Below are 23990 nucleotides of genomic sequence, written 5' to 3'. Positions count from 1 at the left end.
TACATATATATACATATATATACATATACATATATACATATACATATATACATATACATATATACATATACATATATATACATATATATATATATACATATACATATATATACATATACATATACATATATATACATATACATATATATACATATACATATATATACATATATACATATACATATATACATATACATATATACATATACATATATATATATATATATATATATATATATATATACATATACATATATATATATATATATATATATATTGTCACACACGTGCGCATGGGAGGCAGCTAAAGGGCTCGAGGGAAGGAAGTTCTGAGGCATGCCAGGATGTGGCAGAGTGCACTGATTCTTTTTTTCCCTTGCCTGTAGACCATTCCCGGGAGATCTCACCTGGCTCTCATGACGTCACTTCCGGGACCAAGCCAATGGAAGAAGACCTTACCAGCTCCGGCCCCTGTGATGTCACCTCCGGGCTTGAACCAATGGCCGATGATCCTGAGCTAGACCCATACGACCTCACTTTCTGTCTTCCCCTTTAAAAGTCTAACCGTTCCCCCTATGTGTCAGTCTTGTTTTAGACTCTGTATTATGCACAGCTGTGTTCTTTATTGGAGAAACAACTTAGCAGCCAGGATACCATATTATATGGGTGGCTGCCCCAACCCTTTATCAGTGTGATGTCTCATTATTATGACACTGGCGTAGTCGGCAGGATGAAGAAGTCCCGGGAGAGAAGGGGACAGGACGTGCGACATACCCAGGTGGGAGCGTACCGGGACCGAGTTTTCAGGCGGGGAGGGTGTTCCACATTTCGGTGTGACCCGGTACAGCTCTGCCCGCAGCATGCTCCGCTAGGCAACCTAGGCAGGTTGGCGGGTGTGCAGGAGGGGCTCACAGACATGGGACTGCTTCGGAAGGGCGAGGCCGGGAGCGCTGCTTATGCTCTCTCGGAGGAGAGTGCCCGCCTCCCTGTGAAGCCAGAACCCCATTTCCCACCTTGGGGTGCCCCAGACTGGCAGGTGAGTGACCTGGAAAACTGGAGGTTCGACCCTGGGCAGCCGGCCTCACAACAAGCCTGGTCCCTATGGGCAAAGGTAAGGCAGTGGCTACGGCCACAGGAACTGAAGCCTTGGCAGGTGATAGAGAAGGTGGCCTGCTTCATATTATTACAAACGCTACCCCAGGATTTCACCCAGCCGGTCTGGGGTAGACCATATAAAAACATGATAGAGCTCATAGAGCTCGTACAAAGATGTAGGAGGGCCTCACAATCTGGGGGAGCTGAACCGTCCCTAGGTCAAGCTCAACCGGAGTGTGTCCCTAGACCTAGCCCCTCCCTGTACAACCCAGAGCTTGTGCGGACGTCCCCGGAGCGGCGGACACGCCAACCGCTTGGGAACGAAGTGGACTGCAGGTGGAGGGGGAAGAGGGCTTGGTGTGCTCTGACAAACCCGTTGACGGTCCCACACAGTGGCGTGGTGCTTGTTAACGGTTTTAAAATGACAGCTCTATTCGATACCGGCAGCAACATTTCCATTGTGGCTCGCCGTTTTGTGCTACCGCGACAGTGGTTGAAAGCTAAGGCCAGTGTAACCTGTGTCCACGGGGAAACCCGCTGGTACAGGACTGCTGCTTGTGTCATCAGCTACGGAGGATCAGTACAGAAAGTGACCGTGGCAATCCTTCCCGATCCTCCGTTCCCGGTGGTACTTGGGCATGACTGGCCTAACATTAAAAGCGGTAAGACACATACCACTCCCGGGGTTCACTTGGGCCTAGTTGTGGACGGAGATGAGCCATCTCAAGCTGCCTCCACGCCGTGTAATCAGCCGGCAGAGAGAGATGAAGCGACCGGCCTGAGTGACGTGGCAACGCCCGGGCCATCGCGTGCTGACGCATCATCCACACACGCCGCGGCGGAGCGGGTGGAAACCACGCCCCTTGAGGTCGACTCAGACCCTCTCTCCATGCTACGGTTTCAATTTAGAGAGACGCCGGTCTCTTTTAAAAGAGAGCAGTGGAATGACGATTCCCTGAAGTTTGCAAAAAATGCAGTGGTGCTAGTCAACGGCCAGCGCACTAATCAGTCCATGCCACAGGGTCTTTACTTTGTTGTAGAAAATGACCTCCTTTATCGGGTAGCAATGCATGATGGGCAGGAGAGAAGGCTGCTGCTAATCCCGCGAACGTTCCGGCGGCAGGTCTGTGAATTACCACACGCCCATCTCCTAGGTGGCCACTTGGGCACTGAAAAAACCCTGGAGCGGATTAAGCTCCGTTTCTACTGGCCGGGAATCAATGAGGAGGTTCATCGCTTTTGCACTTCCTGCCCGGTGTGTCAATTGCGACAAATTCCAAGAAGGGACCGTGTTCCTCTCGTTCCTATTCCCCTGATTGATGTTCCCTTCCATCGAATTGGGGTCGATATAATCGGACCCTTAGAGCCCTCAGCCCGAGGACACAAATACATCCTGGTCCTCGTGGATTACGCTACCAAATACCCCGAAGCTGTTCCGTTGCGCTCAGCTACCTCTAAAGCCATCGCACGGGAATTACTAGGGGTCTTTTCGCGCGTGGGTATGAGACGTTCAGGGAGACTGCCAAGTTACTGAAAATAAAGCATTTAAAGACCGCGGTGTATCATCCTCAAACCGACGGTCTAGTGGAGAGATTTAATCAGACTCTCAAGCAGATGCTACGTAAGGTGGTCAGCGAGGATGGAAGGAACTGGGATCAGCTCCTCCCCCTCGTCCTTTTTGCCTATCGGGAAGTCCCACAAGCCTCCACGGGGTTCTCCTCTTTTGAGTTACTGTTTGGGCGACAACCCCAGGGCATATTAGATATTCTAAAGGAAGGATGGGAAGAAGAGGCTCTTCCCACTACAAATATATTAGAATATATTGCGCAATTACGCGATAGATTTGGAAAGATTAGACCCCTCCTTAAAGGTCACATGGAAGCGGCCCAAGCAGCACAGGTCCGTTGTTACAACCGTGGCACGTCTCTCCGGGAGTTCCAACCGGGAGATCGAGTCATGGTTCTAGTGCCTACCTCCCACTCTAAGTTGTTTGCCCATTGGCAAGGCCCCTACGAAGTGCCTCGTCGACTATTTGGTCAGTCAACCCAATCGTCGGCTGAGGGAGCGGGTTTATCATATCAACCTGCTGAAACCGTGGAAGGACAGGGAGCCCGATCCCTCCTCCGGCCAGCACCGCTCACTCTTCGCTCACACTACTAATTTTAACTTTGGTACGGATTTAAGTCCTAGACAACGGCAGGAGCTGGAAACAGTTATCCGGACCGTTCGGGAGGTAGTCAGTGAAAACCCTGGAAGGACCTCTCTGATTGAGCACAACATAGTGACAGAGCCCGGGGTTATTGTCCGAGAACGCCCATATCGTCTTCCTGAGGCAAAAAGGGCTGAAGTGGAGCTTGAGATCAAGCGCATGCTGGATCTAGGTGTGATTGAGGAAAGTTATAGTCCCTGGTCCAGTCCCATTGTGCTAGTCGGGAAGCCTGATGGAAGTTGGAGGTTTTGCAATGACTTCCGTCGGCTTAATCAAGTCTCCCAATTTGATGCCTATCCAATGCCGCGAGTGGATGACCTCCTCGAGAGGCTTGGGCAGGCTCAATACTTGACCACACTTTACATGATTAAGGGGTACTGGCAGGTTCCTTTAACGGACTCCGCAAAGGAAAAAAAACGCGTTTAGCACCCCAAGCGGACACTGGCAGTATCGTGTCCTTCCATTTGGGTTGCACGGGGCTCCCGCAACCTTCCAGCGTCTGGTGGACAAAGTGCTCCGACCTCACAACTCATACAGTGCTGCCTACCTCGATGACGTAGTCATCTATTCCAGCACATGGAAGGAGCACGTACAGCAGGTTCGAACGGTATTGCGGGCACTTGGTGAGGCCGGGCTCCGGATTAATCCCAAGAAATGTTTCTTTGGATTAAGCGAGGCCAAATATTTAGGCTACCTGGTGGGTCGGGGTACCGTAAGGCCACAGTGCTCAAAAGTAGATGCCATTTTGAAATGGCCCCGTCCGTGAACCAAGTGGCAAGTCCAAGCCTTTCTCGGGATTCTCGGAGAGAGCGGTGCCCTTGACTGATTTAACAAAGAAGAGGGCCCCGAACATAGTGGTATGGACTGAAAAGACTGGCGCTGCATTTAGTGACTTGAAGCAGGCCCTTACGTCCGCACCCATTCTGAAAGCACCTAACTTTTCTCTGCCTTTCATCCTCCAGATGGACGCTTCGGACACAGGCCTGGGGGCCGTGCTGAGCCAAAGTGTCGATGGTGTGGAACACCCCGTCATGTTCCTGAGCCGGAAACTGTTGGACCGGGAGACCAGGTATGCAGCGGTGGAAAGGGAGGCCTTGGCGATTAAGTGGGCGATTACTCAGCTTAGGTACTACCTGTTGGGCCGGGAATTCACCCTTGTCACGGACCATGCACCCCTACAGTGGATGGCCCTACACATGGAGTCGAATCCAAGGGTCACCAGGTGGTTTCTTGACCTACAGCTGTACAAGTTTTCGCTCATCCATCGTCGGGGCCATCTCCATGCCAACGCTGATGCTCTTTCTTGGGTTCACGACCTCTCGGTTGGGTCCGCCCGACCCGATGGGTCTGGGTTAAGGGGGGGGCCTTGTCACACACGTGCGCATGGGAGGCAGCTAAAGGGCTCGAGGGAAGGAAGTTCTGAGGCATGCCAGGATGTGGCAGAGTGCACTGATTCTTTTTTTCCCTTGCCTGTAGACCATTCCCGGGAGATCTCACCTGGCTCTCATGACGTCACTCCCGGGACCGAGCCAATGGAAGAAGACCTTACCGGCTCCGGCCCCTGTGATGTCACCTCCGAGATTGAACCAATGGCCGATGATCCTGAGCCAGACCCATACAACCTCATTTCCTGTCTTCCCCTTTAAAAGTCTAACCGTTCCCCCTATGTGTCAGTCTTGTTTTAGACTCTGTATTATGTACAACTGTGTTCTTTATTGAAGAAACAACTTAGCAGCCAGGATACCATATTATACGGATGGCTGCCCCAACCCTTTATCAGTGTGATGTCTCATTATTATGACAATGAGACAATTGAGAAAGTATTCAGACTTTCTGCGCACTTTACCATGTTGTAGATTCAATTTTAAATGAAGAAATTTTCCATTTTTGGCCATCAATCTACACTCAATAACCCATAATAAAGTGAAGTTTTCAGAAAGGTTTACAAATTAATTAAAAATCACAAACTTTATCTATTAAGGGTTATTGAGTGTAGAATGAGGGGCAAAAATAGAAAACTTGCCATTTTTAAATTAAATCCACAATTCAATTATATGTGCAGAAAGTGAAGGGGTCTGAATACTATCTGAATCCATAATAATCCGTAATAGATAACAGTATATTGATTATAACCATCCAGTATCTAATGTAATTATCTAGTCCAGACTTATAGGGAGAACTGTACATCTGTAATTCTACTTTAAATTACAAACATTAAAATTGTTGAGGACTTAAATACAATGTAGCTGGGAGAAAAGCATTGATTCTTTTTACCTAGCAATTTGTGTATTATATATATATATATATATATATATATATATATATATATATATATATATATATATATATATAAACACACTATTAATTTTCCTATGTCCTAGAAGAGAATCTTCCTCTATGGAAGTCTCCATCTCCTTTTCTGAATTTTAAGAATAAAGTCAATGAATGACAGAAAAGAAATAAAAGTCAAGACTAAAGAAGTAATAATGAACATTTAACTATTCAGAAGTCAGAAGAAAATGGTAAGCATTGCTAGCCAATGACAATGGTATTTACAAGTTAGATGGGGAAAAACACAAAAAACAAACTTACAGTTCCATTGCTCCCCAGCTTAAGGCAAGATCCAAAGTCAGCTAGTCGGATATGTCCATTCATGTCAATAAGAACATTATCTGGTTTGATATCCCTGTAGAAATTAAAGACAAGAAAACTGAAACAAAGATTGTGACACAAACAAAATGCTAAAATGGCACTATAACAACATTAGGCGTTTTTGTACATACATGAAGATGGTTTTAATTGATAAAGAATGCATGTAATTTTGCAACAACGTATGCAGAATTAATTGGTATGGGAAGGCAGATATTATATGGAGATGATTCCTCACCTGTGCACATAATTTCTCTGATGCGTGGAGTGAATGGCAAGGACCATTTCTGCTATATAAAACCGAGCCATATCTTCAGGTAAACGGTCTTCAAATTTACTCAGTAAGGTCAAAAGATCCCCTCCAGCATAATAGTCCATTACAAGATACTATAAAGGTAAAAATAAAAGTTCAATACTTAATATGAGATAATTAATGCTCAATACTGGAAAAAAAGTTTCCATTTGCAAATGTGGCTTCTGATATTATGTGAATCTCAAACTCAGTACTTTAAATGTACTGCTTCCCAAATGCTTTACTTGCATATGGTTTGATATGTTATTCACAACCACTATGCTTGTAGGCCACAATTATCAACACAGTTCCTGTAGCTTTCATGTCTTTGCTTACTAAACTAAGTTTCTATCATCTAGTTTTACAGCTTTCAATCTGCACAATTCACTTTTTCCTCAATCACGATTCTGGTTGCAATATTTTAAACTTAATTTAATAAATAGAAGAAAAAACACCAGCCAGGATGCCCAAAAATTTCAGAATGTTTCAATAAAAATGCAATTTTTTTTTAAAACTCCTAAGTAAAGTGAAGCGATTTCACCTAGGAGCATTATATTATATGGTATATAGCTAATAATATGAATCTTTACCATTAATAAGCATATTAGCTAGAGAAGCAAATAACTCATTTAAAAACAAAAGATTTACACAATTCTGCAGTTAACTTTTTTAAAATATAAGAAACACAGATAGGTTGAACAGGTATAATGTATTGCTTGTTGAGTAACCTTTTCTTCATACTGTACAATATATCAACAACTATGCACAATAAAACATGTTCTTTTTCACAATATACTGGATATTCCTGCTAGTTCTTAGGTAATAAATATCTTTAATCAGATTAGCAGTATAACACTTAAGAGCACAGACAAAACAAAATTTTTAACCTCACACTTTCAAATTCTAGACAGCCACATTCACTACAGGTTTTCATTCTATTCATTCGCTTGCCAAACTCCGGGTTTGTTTTTCCAGAAATACAATTTAAAGAGACTGTTTTTTTCATGGGAATTGTTACATATGTATTATTATGTTCACTTTTACTTTAAAACTTCAGTAAAAACAATATTTGGAATTAACTTTTCTGATATACTTTTTTATGGTCTTCCACTGTTAAATTTTCATCTTCTGTTATGTATTTCTTTACCTCTGATTCGTCTATTTCTTCTGGAAGTCCAAATTGCTGCATCGTTAAATCTTCTGCTTCTAACATTTCTTTGATGATCAAAACAGCCGTTTGTTTATTCGACTTTTCGGATAATGTTCCTTTGAACATTTCCCATAATTGTAAAGCATCTACTTCACCAGTCAAAATTAAGTACAATTAGAAGTGTCTTAATTTGTCAGACATCATTTCAAACATATAGTTGTCAGATATACATAACCCAGCTGCTCGTGCTGCTTCTTGAAAATTACCGTACTTTGTTCCATCTATAGTTAGAACATCTTAATGAAATATTATTATTATTATCTTTATATGACGTTGCTCCTTTCGATTCACGTAACAACAATTTTAAATGAAACCATTTGATATCTTTTGGTGATACAATATTTAATCGAGCAACACCTTCACAATTAAATTTTTTTGGATGCCATACTTTTTTGTTTCTGCCATGTGTAATGTTGAGGAATTTGTGCATAGGTATATGCTTTTGCATTTATGTCTGTTTTATTAAGTTCAGAATCTATACTAATAAAAGGCAAAACCCTCACTGACTGACTCATCACTAATTCTCCAACTTCCCGTGTAGGTGGAAGGCTGAAATTTGGCAGGCTCATTCCTTACAGCTTACTTACAAAAGTTAGGCAGGTTTCATTTCGAAATTCAAAGCATAACGGTCATAACTGGAACCTCTTTTTTGTCCATATACTGTAATGGACTGCAGCTCGCTGGCCGTGGGAGGCGGAGTTGCGTATCGCGTCATCACGCCTCCCACATAATCACGTGAACTGACTGTGAACGCAGTACGTAGAAAACAAGGAAGAGCCCCAAAGAGCGCTGAAGAAAACATTCATTACACAATTGAGAAGGCAGCGAAACAATAAGAAGCGAGCGAGTGACGCATACAAGCATATTCATAAGTGCAGCTAAGGCGGAAACAAAGCACGGTGTAAACCATAAGTTTAAATTAAGTTTGGCAAGATTGCTTTTCTCCTGTACAACTATACGTTGCATTCTCAACAGTAAGCTTGCACGACTTGGTCATATTACAACCGGAGTGCTGAACTGACAACATGGTATACAAAGAGAACTATAACAATCATAATAAACGAACAATAAAACAGCGGGGAACCTGTGGATTAAATAAAAAGGCTGCTTCCTTGGCGAAGCAAGGAAAAAGGATGGCCTTATATGGCGTTCGTTTATAAAACAGTGGAGAAGCTGTGTAAAGACTGCTTCACAAAAAAAACCAGCAGAGCGCCTTATATGAGCAGGCAGTCAGCTAAAGAAGGGAATCAATAAATACCTATAATCGTAATAAACAAACAAAAAATAGCGGAGAATCCACGGATTACATAAAGGAAATGGGAACCTGAACAGAAAAGTGAGTCTCAAATACCTACACAATAACTATAACAATCGTAATAAACGAACAATAAAACAATACAGAACCGCTAAGCAAGGAGAAAGGACGGCCTTATATGGCATTCGTTTATAAAACAGCGGACAGACTGTGTAAAGGCAGCTTCACAAAAAAATAGATCCTTAACAAATTGTTATTGGTATATTTTCCCTCAATTTAAAAAAGTTTTCTTTTCTTCTTAATTAAAATTTAAAAGCAATACTTCACCGCTGCAAAGCACGGGAATTTGGCTATATGCAGCGAGTGTGTACGCCTGATGAGCCCAGAATTAGGGCGAAACACGTGTCACGTACTCTTTGCATTATTTGACATTAAACTATTTTCAACCATTCTATGATCTGCTTCTCACAAATGAGGGCACCGTGGCGGATGTTAGCTGACTTGCTGGCCAACCATAAGCGTTACCAACCACAAGCGTTACCTGGTAGGTAACCACCGATACAATCAGATTGTGATTCAGACTATGAATGCCGTGAATGTAATTACCCCGATCTACATGCTGTCAAATAAACGAACCATACGCCGTGGCGCAATGTTAGGGGCTTCGCCTCTAGCGCTGACGTCCGAGGTTCGATTCCCGTAAGGGAGTGCAGTGAGTGTGTACGCCTGATTAGCCAAGAATTAGCTTATTTGACAGTAAGCTATTTTCAACCATTCTATGATCTGCTTCTCACAACTGAAGGCACCGTGGCGAATGTTAGCTGACTTGCTGGCCAACCATAAGCGTTACCTGGTAGGTAACCACCCATACAATCAGATTGTGATTCAGACTACGAATGCCGTGAATATATAAGTAGATATATATATATAAGTAGATTATATATATATATATATATATATATATATATATATATACACAGTGGTGTGAAAAACTATTTGCCCCCTTCCTGATTTCTTATTCTTTTGCATGTTTGTCACACAAAATGTTTCTGATCATCAAACACATTTAACCATTAGTCAAATATAACACAAGTAAACACAAAATGCAGTTTGTAAATGGTGGTTTTTATTATTTAGGGAGAAAAAAAAATCCAAACCTACATGGCCCTGTGTGAAAAAGTAATTGCCCCCTGAACCTAATAACTGGTTGGGCCACCCTTAGCAGCAATAACTGCAATCAAGCGTTTGCGATAACTTGCAATGAGTCTTTTACAGCGCTCTGGAGGAATTTTGGCCCACTCATCTTTGCAAAATTGTTGTAATTCAGCTTTATTTGAGGGTTTTCTAGCATGAACCGCCTTTTTAAGGTCATGCCATAGCATCTCAATTGGATTCAGGTCAGGACTTTGACTAGGCCACTCCAAAGTCTTCATTTTGTTTTTCTTCAGCCATTCAGAGGTGGAGTTGCTGGTGTGTTTTGGGTCATTGTCCTGTTGCAGCACCCAAGATCGCGTCAGCTTGAGTTGACGAACAGATGGCCGGACATTCTCCTTCAGGATTTTTTGGTAGACAGTAGAATTCATGGTTCCATCTATCACAGCAAGCCTTCCAGGTCCTGAAGCAGCAAAACAACCCCAGACCATCACATTACCACCACCATATTTTACTGTTGGTATGATGTTCTTTTTCTGAAATGCTGTGTTCCTTTTACGCCAGATGTAACGGGACATTTGCCTTCCAAAAAGTTCAACTTTTGACTCATCAGTCCACAAGGTATTTTGCCAAAAGTCTTGGCAATCATTGAGATGTTTCTTAGCAAAATTGAGACGAGCCCTAATGTTCTTTTTGCTTAACAGTGGTTTGCGTCTTGGACATCTGCCATGCAGGCCGTTTTTGCCCAGTATCTTTCTTATGGTGGAGTCGTGAATACTGACCTTAATTGAGGCAAGTGAGGCCTGCAGTTCTTTAGACGTTGTCCTGGGGTCTTTTGTGACCTCTCGGATGAGTCGTCTCTGCGCTCTTGGGGTAATTTTGGTCGGCCGGCCACTCCTGGGAAGGTTCACCACTGTTCCATGTTTTTGCCATTTGTGGATAATGGCTCTCACTGTGGTTCGCTGGAGTCCCAAAGCTTTAGAAATGGCTTTATAACCTTTACCAGACTGATAGATCTCAATTACTTCTGTTCTCATTTGTTCCTGAATTTCTTTGGATCTTGGCATGATGTCTAGCTTTTGAGGTGCTTTTGGTCTACTTCTCTGTGTCAGGCAGCTCCTATTTAAGTGATTTCTTGATTGAAACAGGTGTGGCAGTAATCAGGCCTGGGGGTGGCTACGGAAATTGAACTCAGGTGTGATACACCACAGTTAGGTTATTTTTTAACAAGGGGGCAATTACTTTTTCACACAGGACCATGTAGGTTTGGATTTTTTTTCTCCCTAAATAATAAACACCATCATTTAAAAACTGCATTTTGTGTTTACTTGTGTTATATTTGACTAATGGTTAAATGTGTTTGATGATCAGAAACATTTTGTGTGACAAACATGCAAAAGAATAAGAAATCAGGAAGGGGGCAAATAGTTTTTCACACCACTGTATATATATGAATGTATAATGTATGTCTATATTTATATATATATATATATATATATATATATATATGCATATGTATATATATATATATATATGTGTATATATATATTGTGGTGGATTGCCGGCATTTTACTCTGGCCCTCACCCCCAGGCCACCAGGAGGAGCCCTCCGGACAGCATGATCGTGCCCAGAGTTCCAGCAGGGCCTCATGGACTTTGTAGTTTGTATACACAGCCCTGCTGGATACCTTGGGGGCCACCGGGAGTCGCTGTAGGGGGGCTAGTAGGCTCTTATGTGCCCTATAACCCGGGAGTACGTCATGGTCATGTGACAGGAAGGAACGACGTGCTCCCGGGGTGAAGAAAAGAACTGATTACCCTGACCCGGAAGGAATACGGACTTGTGGGTATTGGAACAGAGGCACCTCCGGGTCAGGGTGTATAAAAGGACTGTGGGAAAGCCCAGACACCGAGCTGAGCTGGGAGGTAGGGTGGCAAGTGTCTGGGCGAGGAGGAGAGAGTATTGTTTATAGTGATTATTGAGAGTATATGAGTAGTGTGGTGTGGAGAGTGCTTTGTGCACGGGAGTACAAAATAAAGAAGTATTGTACTTTTATCCAGTGTCTGGAGTGGTACCTAAGGGTTCAAGAGGTGGCTCCACGCCTCTACTGCGACAATATGTAGATATGTATATATTTATATGTATATATATATATATGTACATATGTGTGTATATATGTAGATATGTAAATTTGTATATGTATATATATGTGGATGTGTATATGTATGTGTGTATATATGTAGATATGTGTATATGTAGATATGTATATATATGTATATGTATATATATGTTTACATAACCTCTTTAACACACTACTTTTCCGCTGCGAAGCGCGGGTATTTTGCTAGTAAGCCAATAATTATGTATTTCTATTTTTCGCTACCTGTAAAGCTTCTGCTTCTTCGCCCTCTAAATTGAATCATATTCTGACCTGGTAAATGAATTGGTAATAACTCAACAGAATGACTTCGACCGTACATTGGCAATTCCATTAAATCCCACCCTCTTTCCATTGCACTGACGTACCGAGTATCTAAATGAGATCCATGAGACATGTGTTTAATGAATTTGTACCATAATTCAGGATAGGTTTCTCTGTTTGGAATTTCAGCACAGACAAAGCGATCTGCATCATCAGCAGTTAATAATTTATTTTGCAAAGTAACCAATAAATGCATACAAGGAAAACCACGTTTTTGAAATTCGATTGTGTAAATGTATGCTCTGATTTGACTGAACACCGTTTTGAGTTCATTCAATAAAAATAAGACTTTCTGATAAAACAATCTACTTACGAAAGTGGGAATATTCAGAACCGATGTAACTGGTGGCATTGTTCTCAAGAATATGCGGATTTCTGGCCATTGTGGATTGCACGTCACTGTAATAAATAAATCTGGCGGACCGATAGTTCGGGATATTGCCATTGCATCATGATATAACTGTTGCAATGCTCTTGGAGTTCTATGATATGATGATGGTAATATTACTGCTTTAGTTTTTTTGAATTTGTCTGAACTCTTGATATTTGAATTTTGATCGTGATCAATGAGACCTTGTTCCGTTCTAAGTTTTGCTTGATTAGATTTAATAAAGAAGAGACGATTAGCTTCGACTTTTACATACGCATTAATAATGTAACTGAGCAGTTAGATGACCGTGGTCTTGTTTGAAAATGGTTGTAAGTAGAGCATGCCAACAACTAAGAGGTTAGATGACCGTGATCTTGTTTGAAAATGTTTGTAAGTACGGCTTGAATTGCTTCCAAAGTATGTCAGTATGACGTGACTGGACGGTGTCTCGGGACCTGAAAATGTCTCTCTGACTCTCTTCAAAAGATCATGTCTTGTCGCAAGTTTTTTTTTTTTTTTTTTTTTTTTATAATAGAGAGACTAGCTTTTGCTACAAATTAACTTCATTTAATTTACTTAAGACTGAGACCCATTCAATCAGGGCTGAGCAATGTCAGTCCTGAAGCGCAGCACTGGCTTCAAGTTTTTGTTCCAAACCAATTGTTTCATGAGAAATCATTCACTGCTGATGAAGCACGTATTGCTCAAGTGACACTTTCTGCTTCATTTTAGCTGTCTAGCTTGTTAGGATTTTGAATCCATTTATGTTTTAACTGTTCCTTATTAGCAATAAGATGCAAATGACAAAGGAACCAGCAGTTCTACATTTAGCATGTCTCCATTTCCACCCATATGTATTCATCATTTACTATTTAGTTTAAATAAGTACTCGGAAGGAATGTAAAGAACTGAAAATTACTCATCCGTTTTAGGCTTCAAATCACTTGTGTGATACATGTATAACTAGAAAGGAAAAAAAAAATCTACGATTTAAGAATGAACTGACATGGTAGAGTTAAAACAGTAACAAGCCATGAAATTATATTAGATCTATTGGTGAGGATTGACTTCTAATTAAGCAACTGGGTTGGAACAAAAACCTGCAGCCACTGCAGTTCTTGATTGGAGCTAGCCACCCTGGATTAGAGTTTTAGCACATATCAATTAACTTTGATATCTTGGCTGAGGTAGATAGCTCTGGTTTTTTGTAACAGTTGACTTCACAAGTTATGTTTTGGAAAACTTAGATAGCCATTCACAAAAGGTCATAAACTGCATCTATACAGCTCAGGCACAAAATGAAAACCACTGATATGTGATGTGAACAACAGTAATAATCTTGTTACAATGGGACATGCCAAGGGGTGGGATATCTTAGACAGCAAGTGAATGGAGAAGTGTAAAGATCAGAGTGACTTTGACAGGGGTCAAATTGTGATGGCTAGAAAACTCGGTTAGAGTAACTTAAAACAGCAGGTCTTATGGGGTGTCCCCAGTATGCAGTGGTTAGTACCTACGAAAAATGGTCCAAGTAAGGACAAACAATGAACCAGTGACAGGTTCATGGGAACCCAAGGCTTACTGATGTGACCGGGGAGTAAAACGGAGCCCATCTGTTTCTGATCCGGTATTCAATAATGACATTACTCTCTTTCAGAAGGATAAGGAACCCTTACCACACTACGAAAATTATTAGGAATGGTTTAAGGGAGACAAAGGTTTCAAGGTGTTGACTTGGCCTCCAAATTCACCAGATCTCAATTCAATCGAGCATCTGTGGGATTTGCTGGAAAAACAATTCTGATCCATGGAGGCCCCACCTTGCAACAGAACTAAAAGTACCTGCTGCTAATGTCTTGGTGCCAGATACCACATGGCACACCTTCAGAGGTCTTGTTAAGTCCATGCCTTGACAGGTCAGAGCTGTTTTGTTGGCATGAGGGGGGACCTACACAATATTAGGAAAGTGGTTTTAATGTTTTCTCTGATCGGTTTATACCAGATGCCTTTCAAAATTTCTGTAAGTATACCTTGTTTTGTATTAGAGAATACAGAAACTAAGTAACATCAGGATCTAAGGCAATGGAGCTGCATTGTACTTTGTTAGCCAGACAGAATCATAATTGCTTTACCTATCCATAGGGACAATTTCGCGTCAAAAGAATATTGAAACATCCACTGTAGAGATGCCAATGGTTAAGGTATGTGTTAGGCAGTATGATGGCAAGCATAGTTCAGATTAATCAGTGTGAAATCTAAATCATCAATCATGGAGTGATGTCTGGGTTTTAATAAGACAAGCTGCGTAAGTGGCAAATGCTTTAACATACAAATTGATTTTAAGAGCCCGATTCAGAATATCAGCACATATCAGCAGACATCTCTAAACTTATGGATTCAAACACTTCTTGATGACAAGTCCCTTATCATACTGTCTGTAGTCAAGGGTAAATACAATCAATAACCAAAACGTATAAATCATACTATACTTATATATTTCCACATTTATTTGGCTTACATTATATATACACATAAGGACATGTTTTAGCTAAAATTAATATCACACTGCAACAAGTTCAGAAAGCTGCTGTCTTGAGCTGAACTAAATTCTGTAACTATATTACTTTTACGTTGGCCTACCTACACTGGTTTCCTGTCACATATTAAATCACAACCAACTTAAAACTTTCTATTTTCTGAACCACCCCAGAATACCATTCTATGCTGTCCTCATTATCTAAAAATCTGTTAGAGTAATTCTAAAGATCCTTGGTCTGTTCTAAAATTTAATTCCTAGCAAACTTTGTGGATCTATCTATCTGCAGAGAGTTTCCTAGGTCGACATCCAACGGACCTAAATGTATGCACGTCCAGCAGCCATACCAAATGCACTTCAGAAGAGGTCATCCACCTGAAGGTAAGCATGTTTGGGCCTGACCAGTACTTGGATAGGAGACTGTCTAGGAAAAACATGGGTTGCTGCTGGAAAATATGTTCAGCAGAGGGCACTTACCCTGTTGTAACGGCCGACCCCTTTTACCCAGCCGGCAGCTACACCTCCAAGACCAGTGGCCTGGATAATTTACTGAGAGATAATCTAACTATCAAGCCGTACTTCTTACCAATTGAACTTTTCCCCACAATCGACGGTGAAAAATATAAGCACACACAAACAGGATGTAAAATTAAACAGATTATATGTATTAAATGAAATGAAATAAAAAAATAGAAACAAATATAAATATCCCTCCACCCCAGCAATAACAAGACACCACCAAATATATATATAACAAAAACCCTCCCTTGTCCCTGTAACAAATAAACACACAACACGAAAACAACAATGAATGATAAACTGAAAATGAATGAGAACGTGAGTCCGGTAATAATGAAACTGTCCTGAAAGCGGATGACTGAATTAGTGATATTGAGTTGTTTGATTCTCCCCGGAAAAAATGGAACAGCCTCACCATGAATCCTCGTGTGTATGGTGGATGATTAAGTCCTACCCCGGGGTCTTTCGTGGTGAGGTCCTTGAAATAAATCCGGCAGATGGAAAAACAAACTGGATTGGCAAGCGCGATGTGGACAATAACTGGTACAGGTTGCTCGTGGTCGTGAATGAAAAATCTCCTTCTCTCCTCTCTCTCTTCCTTCTCCTCCTGTTGGCTTATATAGTCCTGTGACGGCTGGGATTGATTGATTGAAAACAGGTGTTTTCCAGGTTTGCGGCTGTGGTCTCCTTCCATCATCCGTCCCCTTTTTTCGGGGACGGCATTAACTGATGCACATAAACAGTAAACGGGACAATAAAACGAGACGCACGCAGTACTGACATTTAAACACTATGTGGCCCCGCTACATTCCTTCCCCCCCCCCCCCCAAAACCTTGGACAAGGGAGGGCCGAAGTACGGCTTGAGACTGGCCACATGGATTGTGTCTATCTTGGAGTCAGTGCTGATACCCCTTTGAAACTGGAAGTTGACTGGACCTGTTTGAGATATGATTTTGGCTGGACCTAACCATTTAGGCGCTAGCTTGGCGGAGAACCTTTTGCTGGCATCCGAGAGATGGTGAGCTCTAATCCAGACCAAATCACCCGGCTGAAAGTGCGCTTCCTTATGCCGGGCATTATATAACTTGGCATGTCTGGATGTCGAACTCACCAACCTCTGTTGGATTCTCCGCCGTAATTCCTCAATTTTAAATAGGTTATTGTAACTGGTGGTTTCTGGATTAGGGGCTCTGGGAAGGAGTCGGTCAAGCGGGCCCTTTAGCTGTCTGCCCAGCGCAACCAAAGCAGGCGTCTCACCTGTAGCTTCATGCACAGCGGTGTTCAGGGCAAACCGGAGCTCAGGGAGCCATTTATCCCAATCCTGATGCTGTTCACCCACATAGGAGGCGATCATGTTCTTCAGGGTCCGGTTCACTCGCTCTGTCATGTTAGCCTGGGGATGGTAAGCTGTCGTCAGGTTTTTCTTCACTCCCCAGGCTGTATAAAGTTCATCTAATACAGAGCTCGTGAACTGCGGACCCCGGTCTGAGACGATGTTCTTCGGCACCCCCCAGCGGGTGAAGATTTCGTTCTTCAGGGTGGAGCAGATCTTGTTAGTTTTTGCGTCCGTTAAGGCAAACAGCTCCACCCACTTTGAAAAATAATCAATCACCACCATCAGGACGGTCTTCCTCGAGCTGGTAACAGGAAATGGCCCTATCAGGTTGACTCCCAAAGTCTCCCCCGGTCCATCCGCGATTGTCGATTGTAGAAATCCTGCCGGTTTACCAGGTGGGTTTTTGAGCTGCTGGCAGGTGATACACTTCTTCACGTGGTGGCAAACGTCTTTCCAGACAGACGGCCACCACGCAACCCCCAGGATCTTTAATAAAGTTTTTGTCCTTCCAAGGTGACCACCTAAAGGACTGTCATGATAATAATTTAAAAAGTCGGGATGAGCCCTTCCGGGACGACTAGTTGGTGTTGCAGACCCCCAAGGGAGGATGGAGTGGTCCTGTACAGAACCCCCTGGAGGTCCACGAAGTGTACCCGGTCGGTACGCTGCTGTTCCAGTCCCTCCCTGATGCTCTGGCAGAATGGACTGGTGGCTTGTGCTTGAGCCAGGTCTTCCAGGCTTCTTGGCAGAGGGAGGATCATCTTCTTTGCCTCTGCCAAACACACCATCCCCGGTGGCTCTGACACCCTGGACAGAGCATCAGGCACAATATTGCTACAGCCCTTCCGATAGGTCACCTTGAAAGTGAAGTTCTGGAGGCGTAACACCCACCTGGTTAGACGGGAGGAGGTCTTCGGGTGATTAAATACCCAGGTCAGAGCGTGATGGTCGGTGTACACTTCAAATTCAACCCCCTCCAGATAGTGTCTCCATTTTTCCACAGCCCACACGACAGCCAAACACTCTTTTTCAGCTGTCGAATAATTGAGCTCGGCGCCGTGCAAGGCTCGAGAGGCGTAAGCGATGACGTGTTCAGCCTGGTGGATTTTCTGAGTGAGCACGGTGCCAAGCCCCAGGTTGCTGGCATTGGTTTGTACCTGGAAAGTGAGCTGCGGATCTGGCTGGGCCAGAACGGGCGGCTCTTGAAGGTGGCTCTTTAGTTGCTCGACCGCGTCCTGGCACTCTGCTGTCCACTCCCATGGGACATCTTTTTTTCTTAGGTTGTTCAAGGGAGCCGCTATATCAGCCATCCGGGGAATGAACTTGTGATACCACCCCACTAACCCAAGGAAACGTTGCAAAGATTTCAAATCCGTGGGCGTGGGGTAGTCTCGGATGGCTAAGGTCTTCTCGGGGTCTACAGCGACCCCCTCAGATGAAAGAATGTGCCCGAGGAAGCGTATGTGGGGTTGAATGAAGGTACACTTCTTCGTGTTCAGCGTAAGGTGCGCTTGATGTAATCGTTGGAAGATGGTGTCGAGGTCCTGGAGATGTTGTTTAATAGAAGGGGAGTAAATAATGACGTCATCGATGTATACAAAGCAGATCTTGCCTATCAACCCCCTCAGGACTTGCTCCATGAGCCGCTGGAAGGTGGCCCCAGCATTTTTAAGCCCAAAAGGCATGACTTTGAACTGGAACAAGCCTTCAGGGGTGATGACTGCCGTCTTCTTCTTACTCCCCTCGTCCATCAGCACCTGCCAATAGCCACTGCGGAGGTCTAGTGTGCTGAAAACTGCAGCTCCATGCAGTGACTCCAGAATCTCATGAACCAGGGGCATGGGATATGCGTCCAAGCTTGTCTTCCCGTTAACCCCCCTGTAGTCCACGCAGAAATGATAGGTGTCATCCGTCTTCTTCACGAGGACCACAGGGGACGCCCAGGAGGAGGAAGATGGTTCGATTATTCCCTCGGCAAGCATTCGATCAAGATGTTCTTTAATTATGCCCTTTTTTAGTGGAGAAACACGGTAAGCTCGGTGCCTTATTGGAACTTCGTCCGAGGTGTGGATCACGTGGGTAACTCCACGGGCGACTCCTAATTTCTCAGTCCACACCTCGGCCCACTTCTTCAGCACCGGCCGTACCTCTTCGGGCTGTTCCTCCACAGGGGCTGCCGCCGAGGTGCTTACGTCACTCCTCACTGCCGCGTAGAAGCCAATGAATTCCGAGCCCAGATCTTCTTTGGATTTATGAATGAAGTCGCATACCCCTTCCCCTGGCACCGTATACCCCCTGGGACTGAGATGGATGGTCATCCTCATGGTGGTTAAAGAGTCCAGCCCAAGGAGTAACGGGACGGACAGGTGCCGGTCATCCAGGACATATGTATCCATTTCCCAGGTGGTGGAGAGTACACTGTACCTCAAGGGTACTTTGCCCAGGGCTCTGTGTTCACTCCCATCTGCCAATACAAATCGGACAGACGGGGCAGATGTTAAGTTGTCTGTCGGTCGGCTAATCTTCTTCCACATGCTTGAGCGGATTAAGGTGTGATGGCTCCCTGTATCCACCACCGCATCTACCTGCCACCCCTGCAGCTTCACTGGGACGATCAGGAGGGACGTACTCGCTTGCATGATGACGAGATCGGCTTCCGACCGGCAAGGTTTGGCTCGCTGGGGTTTTAGGGGCTGGGTTTCTCGTGTACTGGCTTGTACTTTATTCCAGTACGTTTTTGAGTTTCCCCAGTCCCGTTCCACTTGTGAGCCCACCTTCACCAGGTCTTCCACCGACCCCACAACCCCCCTGAGACCCCCAGCTAACCGCGGGTTACAGGCATTAAGGATGCGGCGGACCACCTCTTCTTCAGACATAGCCGGCCGCCACTTCAAACACAAAGCCCGATATTCATAGGCGAAGTCCCGGATGGATTGCGAAGGCAGTTGCACCATGGATCGCAGCTTATCCTCCAGTTCAGATTCATAGTCTTCCGGAAGAAAAGTCGCGAGGAAAGATCGACGAAAGGATCCCCAGTCTTTAATGTTCTTCTTGGCTGTCAGCCACCAGCTCCGCACCGGCCCCGAGAGGGATGCCCCTATCACCCCCATAAGCTCTTCTGGGGTTAAAGGGTTAACAGCCAGGTACGCCTCTCCTTCTTCCACAAACTTGAGGACGTCATCGATGTTATAAGGAGCCCCCAACTTGGGAAAGGAAAGGCGCACCCCAGGAACAGAGGGCGGATTGATGTATTCACCCCCCCCCACGAGACCCGTACGGCGTTGAATGACAGGGTGACTGACGTAACGTCTGGAGACTCCTTCGGACCTCCACCTGAAGAGTTTCTTGCCAGCGTTGATCCCGCCTCTGGAGGCACAACACGATTTCCCGCCCCAGGAGTTGAACTTGTTCATTGAGGTATTCTTTTATTTCCTCCTGGGAGCTGCTGATGTGAGCCCGCAAGGCATCTTCGCGCCCGAGCGCACTTTCAGCAAACTGAGCGCTACTCCATCATCACACCGCGGCGAAGCAATGGTGTCGTCCTGCTCGGCACGCACTATAGACATGTTAAATGGGGAAAATGTTTAAAGGCAGACAGCGATAGATATTTATTTAGATTCCTCAGAGAGGGCACCACTTTATGTAACGGCCGACCCCTTTTACCCAGCTGGCAGCTACACCTCCAAGACCAGTGGCCTGGATAATTTACTGAGAGATAATCTAACTATCAAGCCGTACTTCTTACCAATTGAACTTTTCCCCACAATCGACGGTGAAAAATATAAGCACACACAAACAGGATGTAAAATTAAACAGATTATATGTATTAAATGAAATGAAATAAAAAAATAGAAACAAATATAAATATCCCTCCACCCCAGCAATAACAAGACACCACCAAATATATATATAACAAAAACCCTCCCTTGTCCCTGTAACAAATAAACACACAACACGAAAACAACAATGAATGATAAACTGAAAATGAATGAGAACGTGAGTCCGGTAATAATGAAACTGTCCTGAAAGCGGATGACTGAATTAGTGATATTGAGTTGTTTGATTCTCCCCGGAAAAAATGGAACAGCCTCACCGTGAATCCTCGTGTGTATGGTGGATGATTAAGTCCTACCCCGAGGTCTTTCGTGGTGAGGTCCTTGAAATAAATCCGGCAGATGGAAAAACAAACTGGATTGGCAAGCGCGATGTGGACAATAACTGGTACAGGTTGCTCGTGGTCGTGAATGAAAAATCTCCTTCTCTCCTCTCTCTCTTCCTTCTCCTCCTGCTGGCTTATATAGTCCTGTGACGGTTGGGATTGATTGATTGAAAACAGGTGTTTTCCAGGTTTGCGGCTGTGGTCTCCTTCCATCATCCGTCCCCTTTTTTCGGGGACGGCATTAACTGATGCATATAAACAATAAACGGGACAATAAAACGAGACGCACGCAGTACTGACATTTAAACACTATGTGGCCCCGCTACACTGTGGTCTGAATGTCGATCTCAATGCCCCAGTGCAGTGACAAGACACTGCTGTAAAAATGGTGCCGTATTTTGGTTGAGAGGTAAAACCAAGGTCCTGACTCTCTATGTTCATAAAAAGATAACTAGGCATCTTTCATAAACAGCAGGGTGTATCCAAATGTCCAGGCTAAATTGCCTTCTATGGCCTTAGCTTTTTGGCCCCCTAATCAACCTATTTCTAATTGGAGCTCTCTCACCACTTTACCACCTAATTTCTAAGGTGTGGTGAATGTATTGACGCAAAAACGGCTGCTGTTGCATCATCCAAGTGAATGCTACTCATTAGTGGTGGTTGAATTGGCTCCCCACTCACTAAAAGTGCTTTGAGTAGTGAGAAAAGCACTATATAAATTGGAAACAAAATTCACTTCATTGGCCAGGTACACTAATGTGTACTAGGAATCTGTCTTGATAGTATTGGTGCAACATACAAGGACAACACAGAATACAAAAGATAAATTTAAGAAGATAGCACATAAAATGCTAAAATATGATGCAGCATACAAGGCCAATACAAAAAATAAAGAGATAGTAGGATTAAAATGTCCAGGCAATCTAGTGTGCAGATATACATAGATACTATCTTAATTGTTGCTTTAATGATGTGTGAGCAGAGAATATCGAGTATGTCACTCACTTTGGAAAAACAATCAAAAACGCGCCCTGAGAGTTCATAAATTTGCAGTTTCATGTAACCTAACAGAATAGACTAATGCACATGCGGAAAGACAGCACAAAGGCATGCATGGTCAGCAAGTTAAGATAGCGAAACTGCTTAAAAATGAGTGATTTAATTGTAAGACATGGATCATCCTCACTCGCATGGTGGTGGTTTGGTTTTGAAAAGACTAATGTTTCTTAAAAGATGACAATCTACAAACTATGTCAGTAATTGTTTACTGTCAAAGACAGCTTGACATCTAACTTTTTTCACCATCTGCAAAGTGAAATTGATCTAGTACAGAGCCCTGTGGTGTCAGGCCAAAAAAAAAAATCAGTTTGAACAAATTTGTTGAAACAAATCATGTAATTCATTCAAACGGAATATTTTTATTTCCGTAAGAAACATATGCTTATCGGCTGTCTTTTATTTCGCAAGCCATCTTGGTTTTGCGGGGCATGGTGGGGGTGGGTCCTCAATTCCAAAGTACTTTTTTTCTTTCATTATTTAAAATACACGTACAGATCCCATCTTCTCTCCCCGCTGTGAAGGAGAGTCTCTGCACACTGCCATTGAAAAAGAGAACAAGAGCTACTTGCATTGGACTGCACTCCTTCTCTTTTCTTACATGGAGCTTTGCCTGGGGTGTGATGCTGCCTTCCTTAGTTTGCTCTTAAGCTCTGAGGTGGACAATGATGGAAAACAGTACATTTCTTCGGATTGGAGAAACTTACAAAAACGTACATGTGCATCCACAAGCAGCCCTTCTCCAGCACTGGAGAAAATGTTCTAATAGGTAACCATGCTGCTCTGAAGCCAAATGCTGTGGACAGACTGGTGTTTCTGTCACACAACTTGAAGTTTCCTCAGTACAATTTTACAATTGTTTAATTTTTTCCTGATAGCTTTGTGCAATGCCGGACAGAACTTGATGTCTTGTTAACATTAAAGGGAAGTGTGTGTGTTTAAAATGCTCATTATAATAGTTTTGTTGGTCTTGGTGTAATTTTTTGTGTAGATCCTGTGGGTCACTTCAAATGGTTTATTCATGTTTGCACTGTTTGATCTCAGTAATACTTTGGCTGGTGATTTACATTTGTTGTGTTATTTTTCTTCAGTTTTAAGCAAATAAATAAGACCTGTTTTCCTTAATTGTTGTTTCCATTAACCTCATTAATAAACTACAATTAATATCCAATTATCAAGACCACGCTAGATCAGTAAGACTTTTACAAACTTTTTTTTTAAAAGATGGAAAATATCATCAAACCATCGCTATCATCAAATTCACTGAAAATACTGAGATAAAATGAATTGCCAATATCGCACATCCAAACTGATTAGTAAGAATAAGTGCATGTGGGAAAAAAAACTGTTTACATGATGTGTTGTTTTAGCTTTCACTGTACAAAGATGTTTGCTGGAGGGAAATTTTTGAAACAGGTGATGCCCTGGGTGAGTCAGATCAGCAATGTCCTTTGCAGCCTTCTTCCTTACTCTGGACTCGTATAGGACTTCAGTGTGCAGCTAGATACAGCCTAAGATCCTTTCATAGGCTTTGATGGTGCACTGCAGATTGGCCTTAGCCTGAACAGGGGGCAGCACCAAACTAGACAGTCACAGATAGGGCCAGAATGGACTTGATGATGGCTGTGTAAAATTGGACCAATATTGCTTGAGGGAGATTGCATTTTG

The 23990-nt window shown here is 43.3% G+C and overlaps 1 protein-coding gene across 1 annotated transcript in view; it reads right to left on the bottom strand.

The window, feature by feature from the left end:
- The window catches only part of LOC114642571 (serine/threonine-protein kinase MRCK alpha-like), a 141338-nt gene that overhangs the window by 68678 nt on the left and 48670 nt on the right, over positions 1–23990 (bottom strand). Inside the window, exons 5-6 of the mRNA XM_051927174.1 lie at positions 6192–6340; positions 5897–5990 (exon numbers count right to left, since the gene is read on the bottom strand). Coding sequence (XP_051783134.1) covers positions 5897–5990; positions 6192–6340 — 243 coding nt within the window. The remainder of the gene's footprint in view (positions 1–5896; positions 5991–6191; positions 6341–23990) is intronic.

This window comes from Erpetoichthys calabaricus, chromosome 1 (genome assembly GCF_900747795.2).
Source record: "Erpetoichthys calabaricus chromosome 1, fErpCal1.3, whole genome shotgun sequence".
Taxonomy (NCBI): domain Eukaryota; kingdom Metazoa; phylum Chordata; class Cladistia; order Polypteriformes; family Polypteridae; genus Erpetoichthys; species Erpetoichthys calabaricus.
This window is presented reverse-complemented; position numbering and strand designations above follow the sequence as displayed.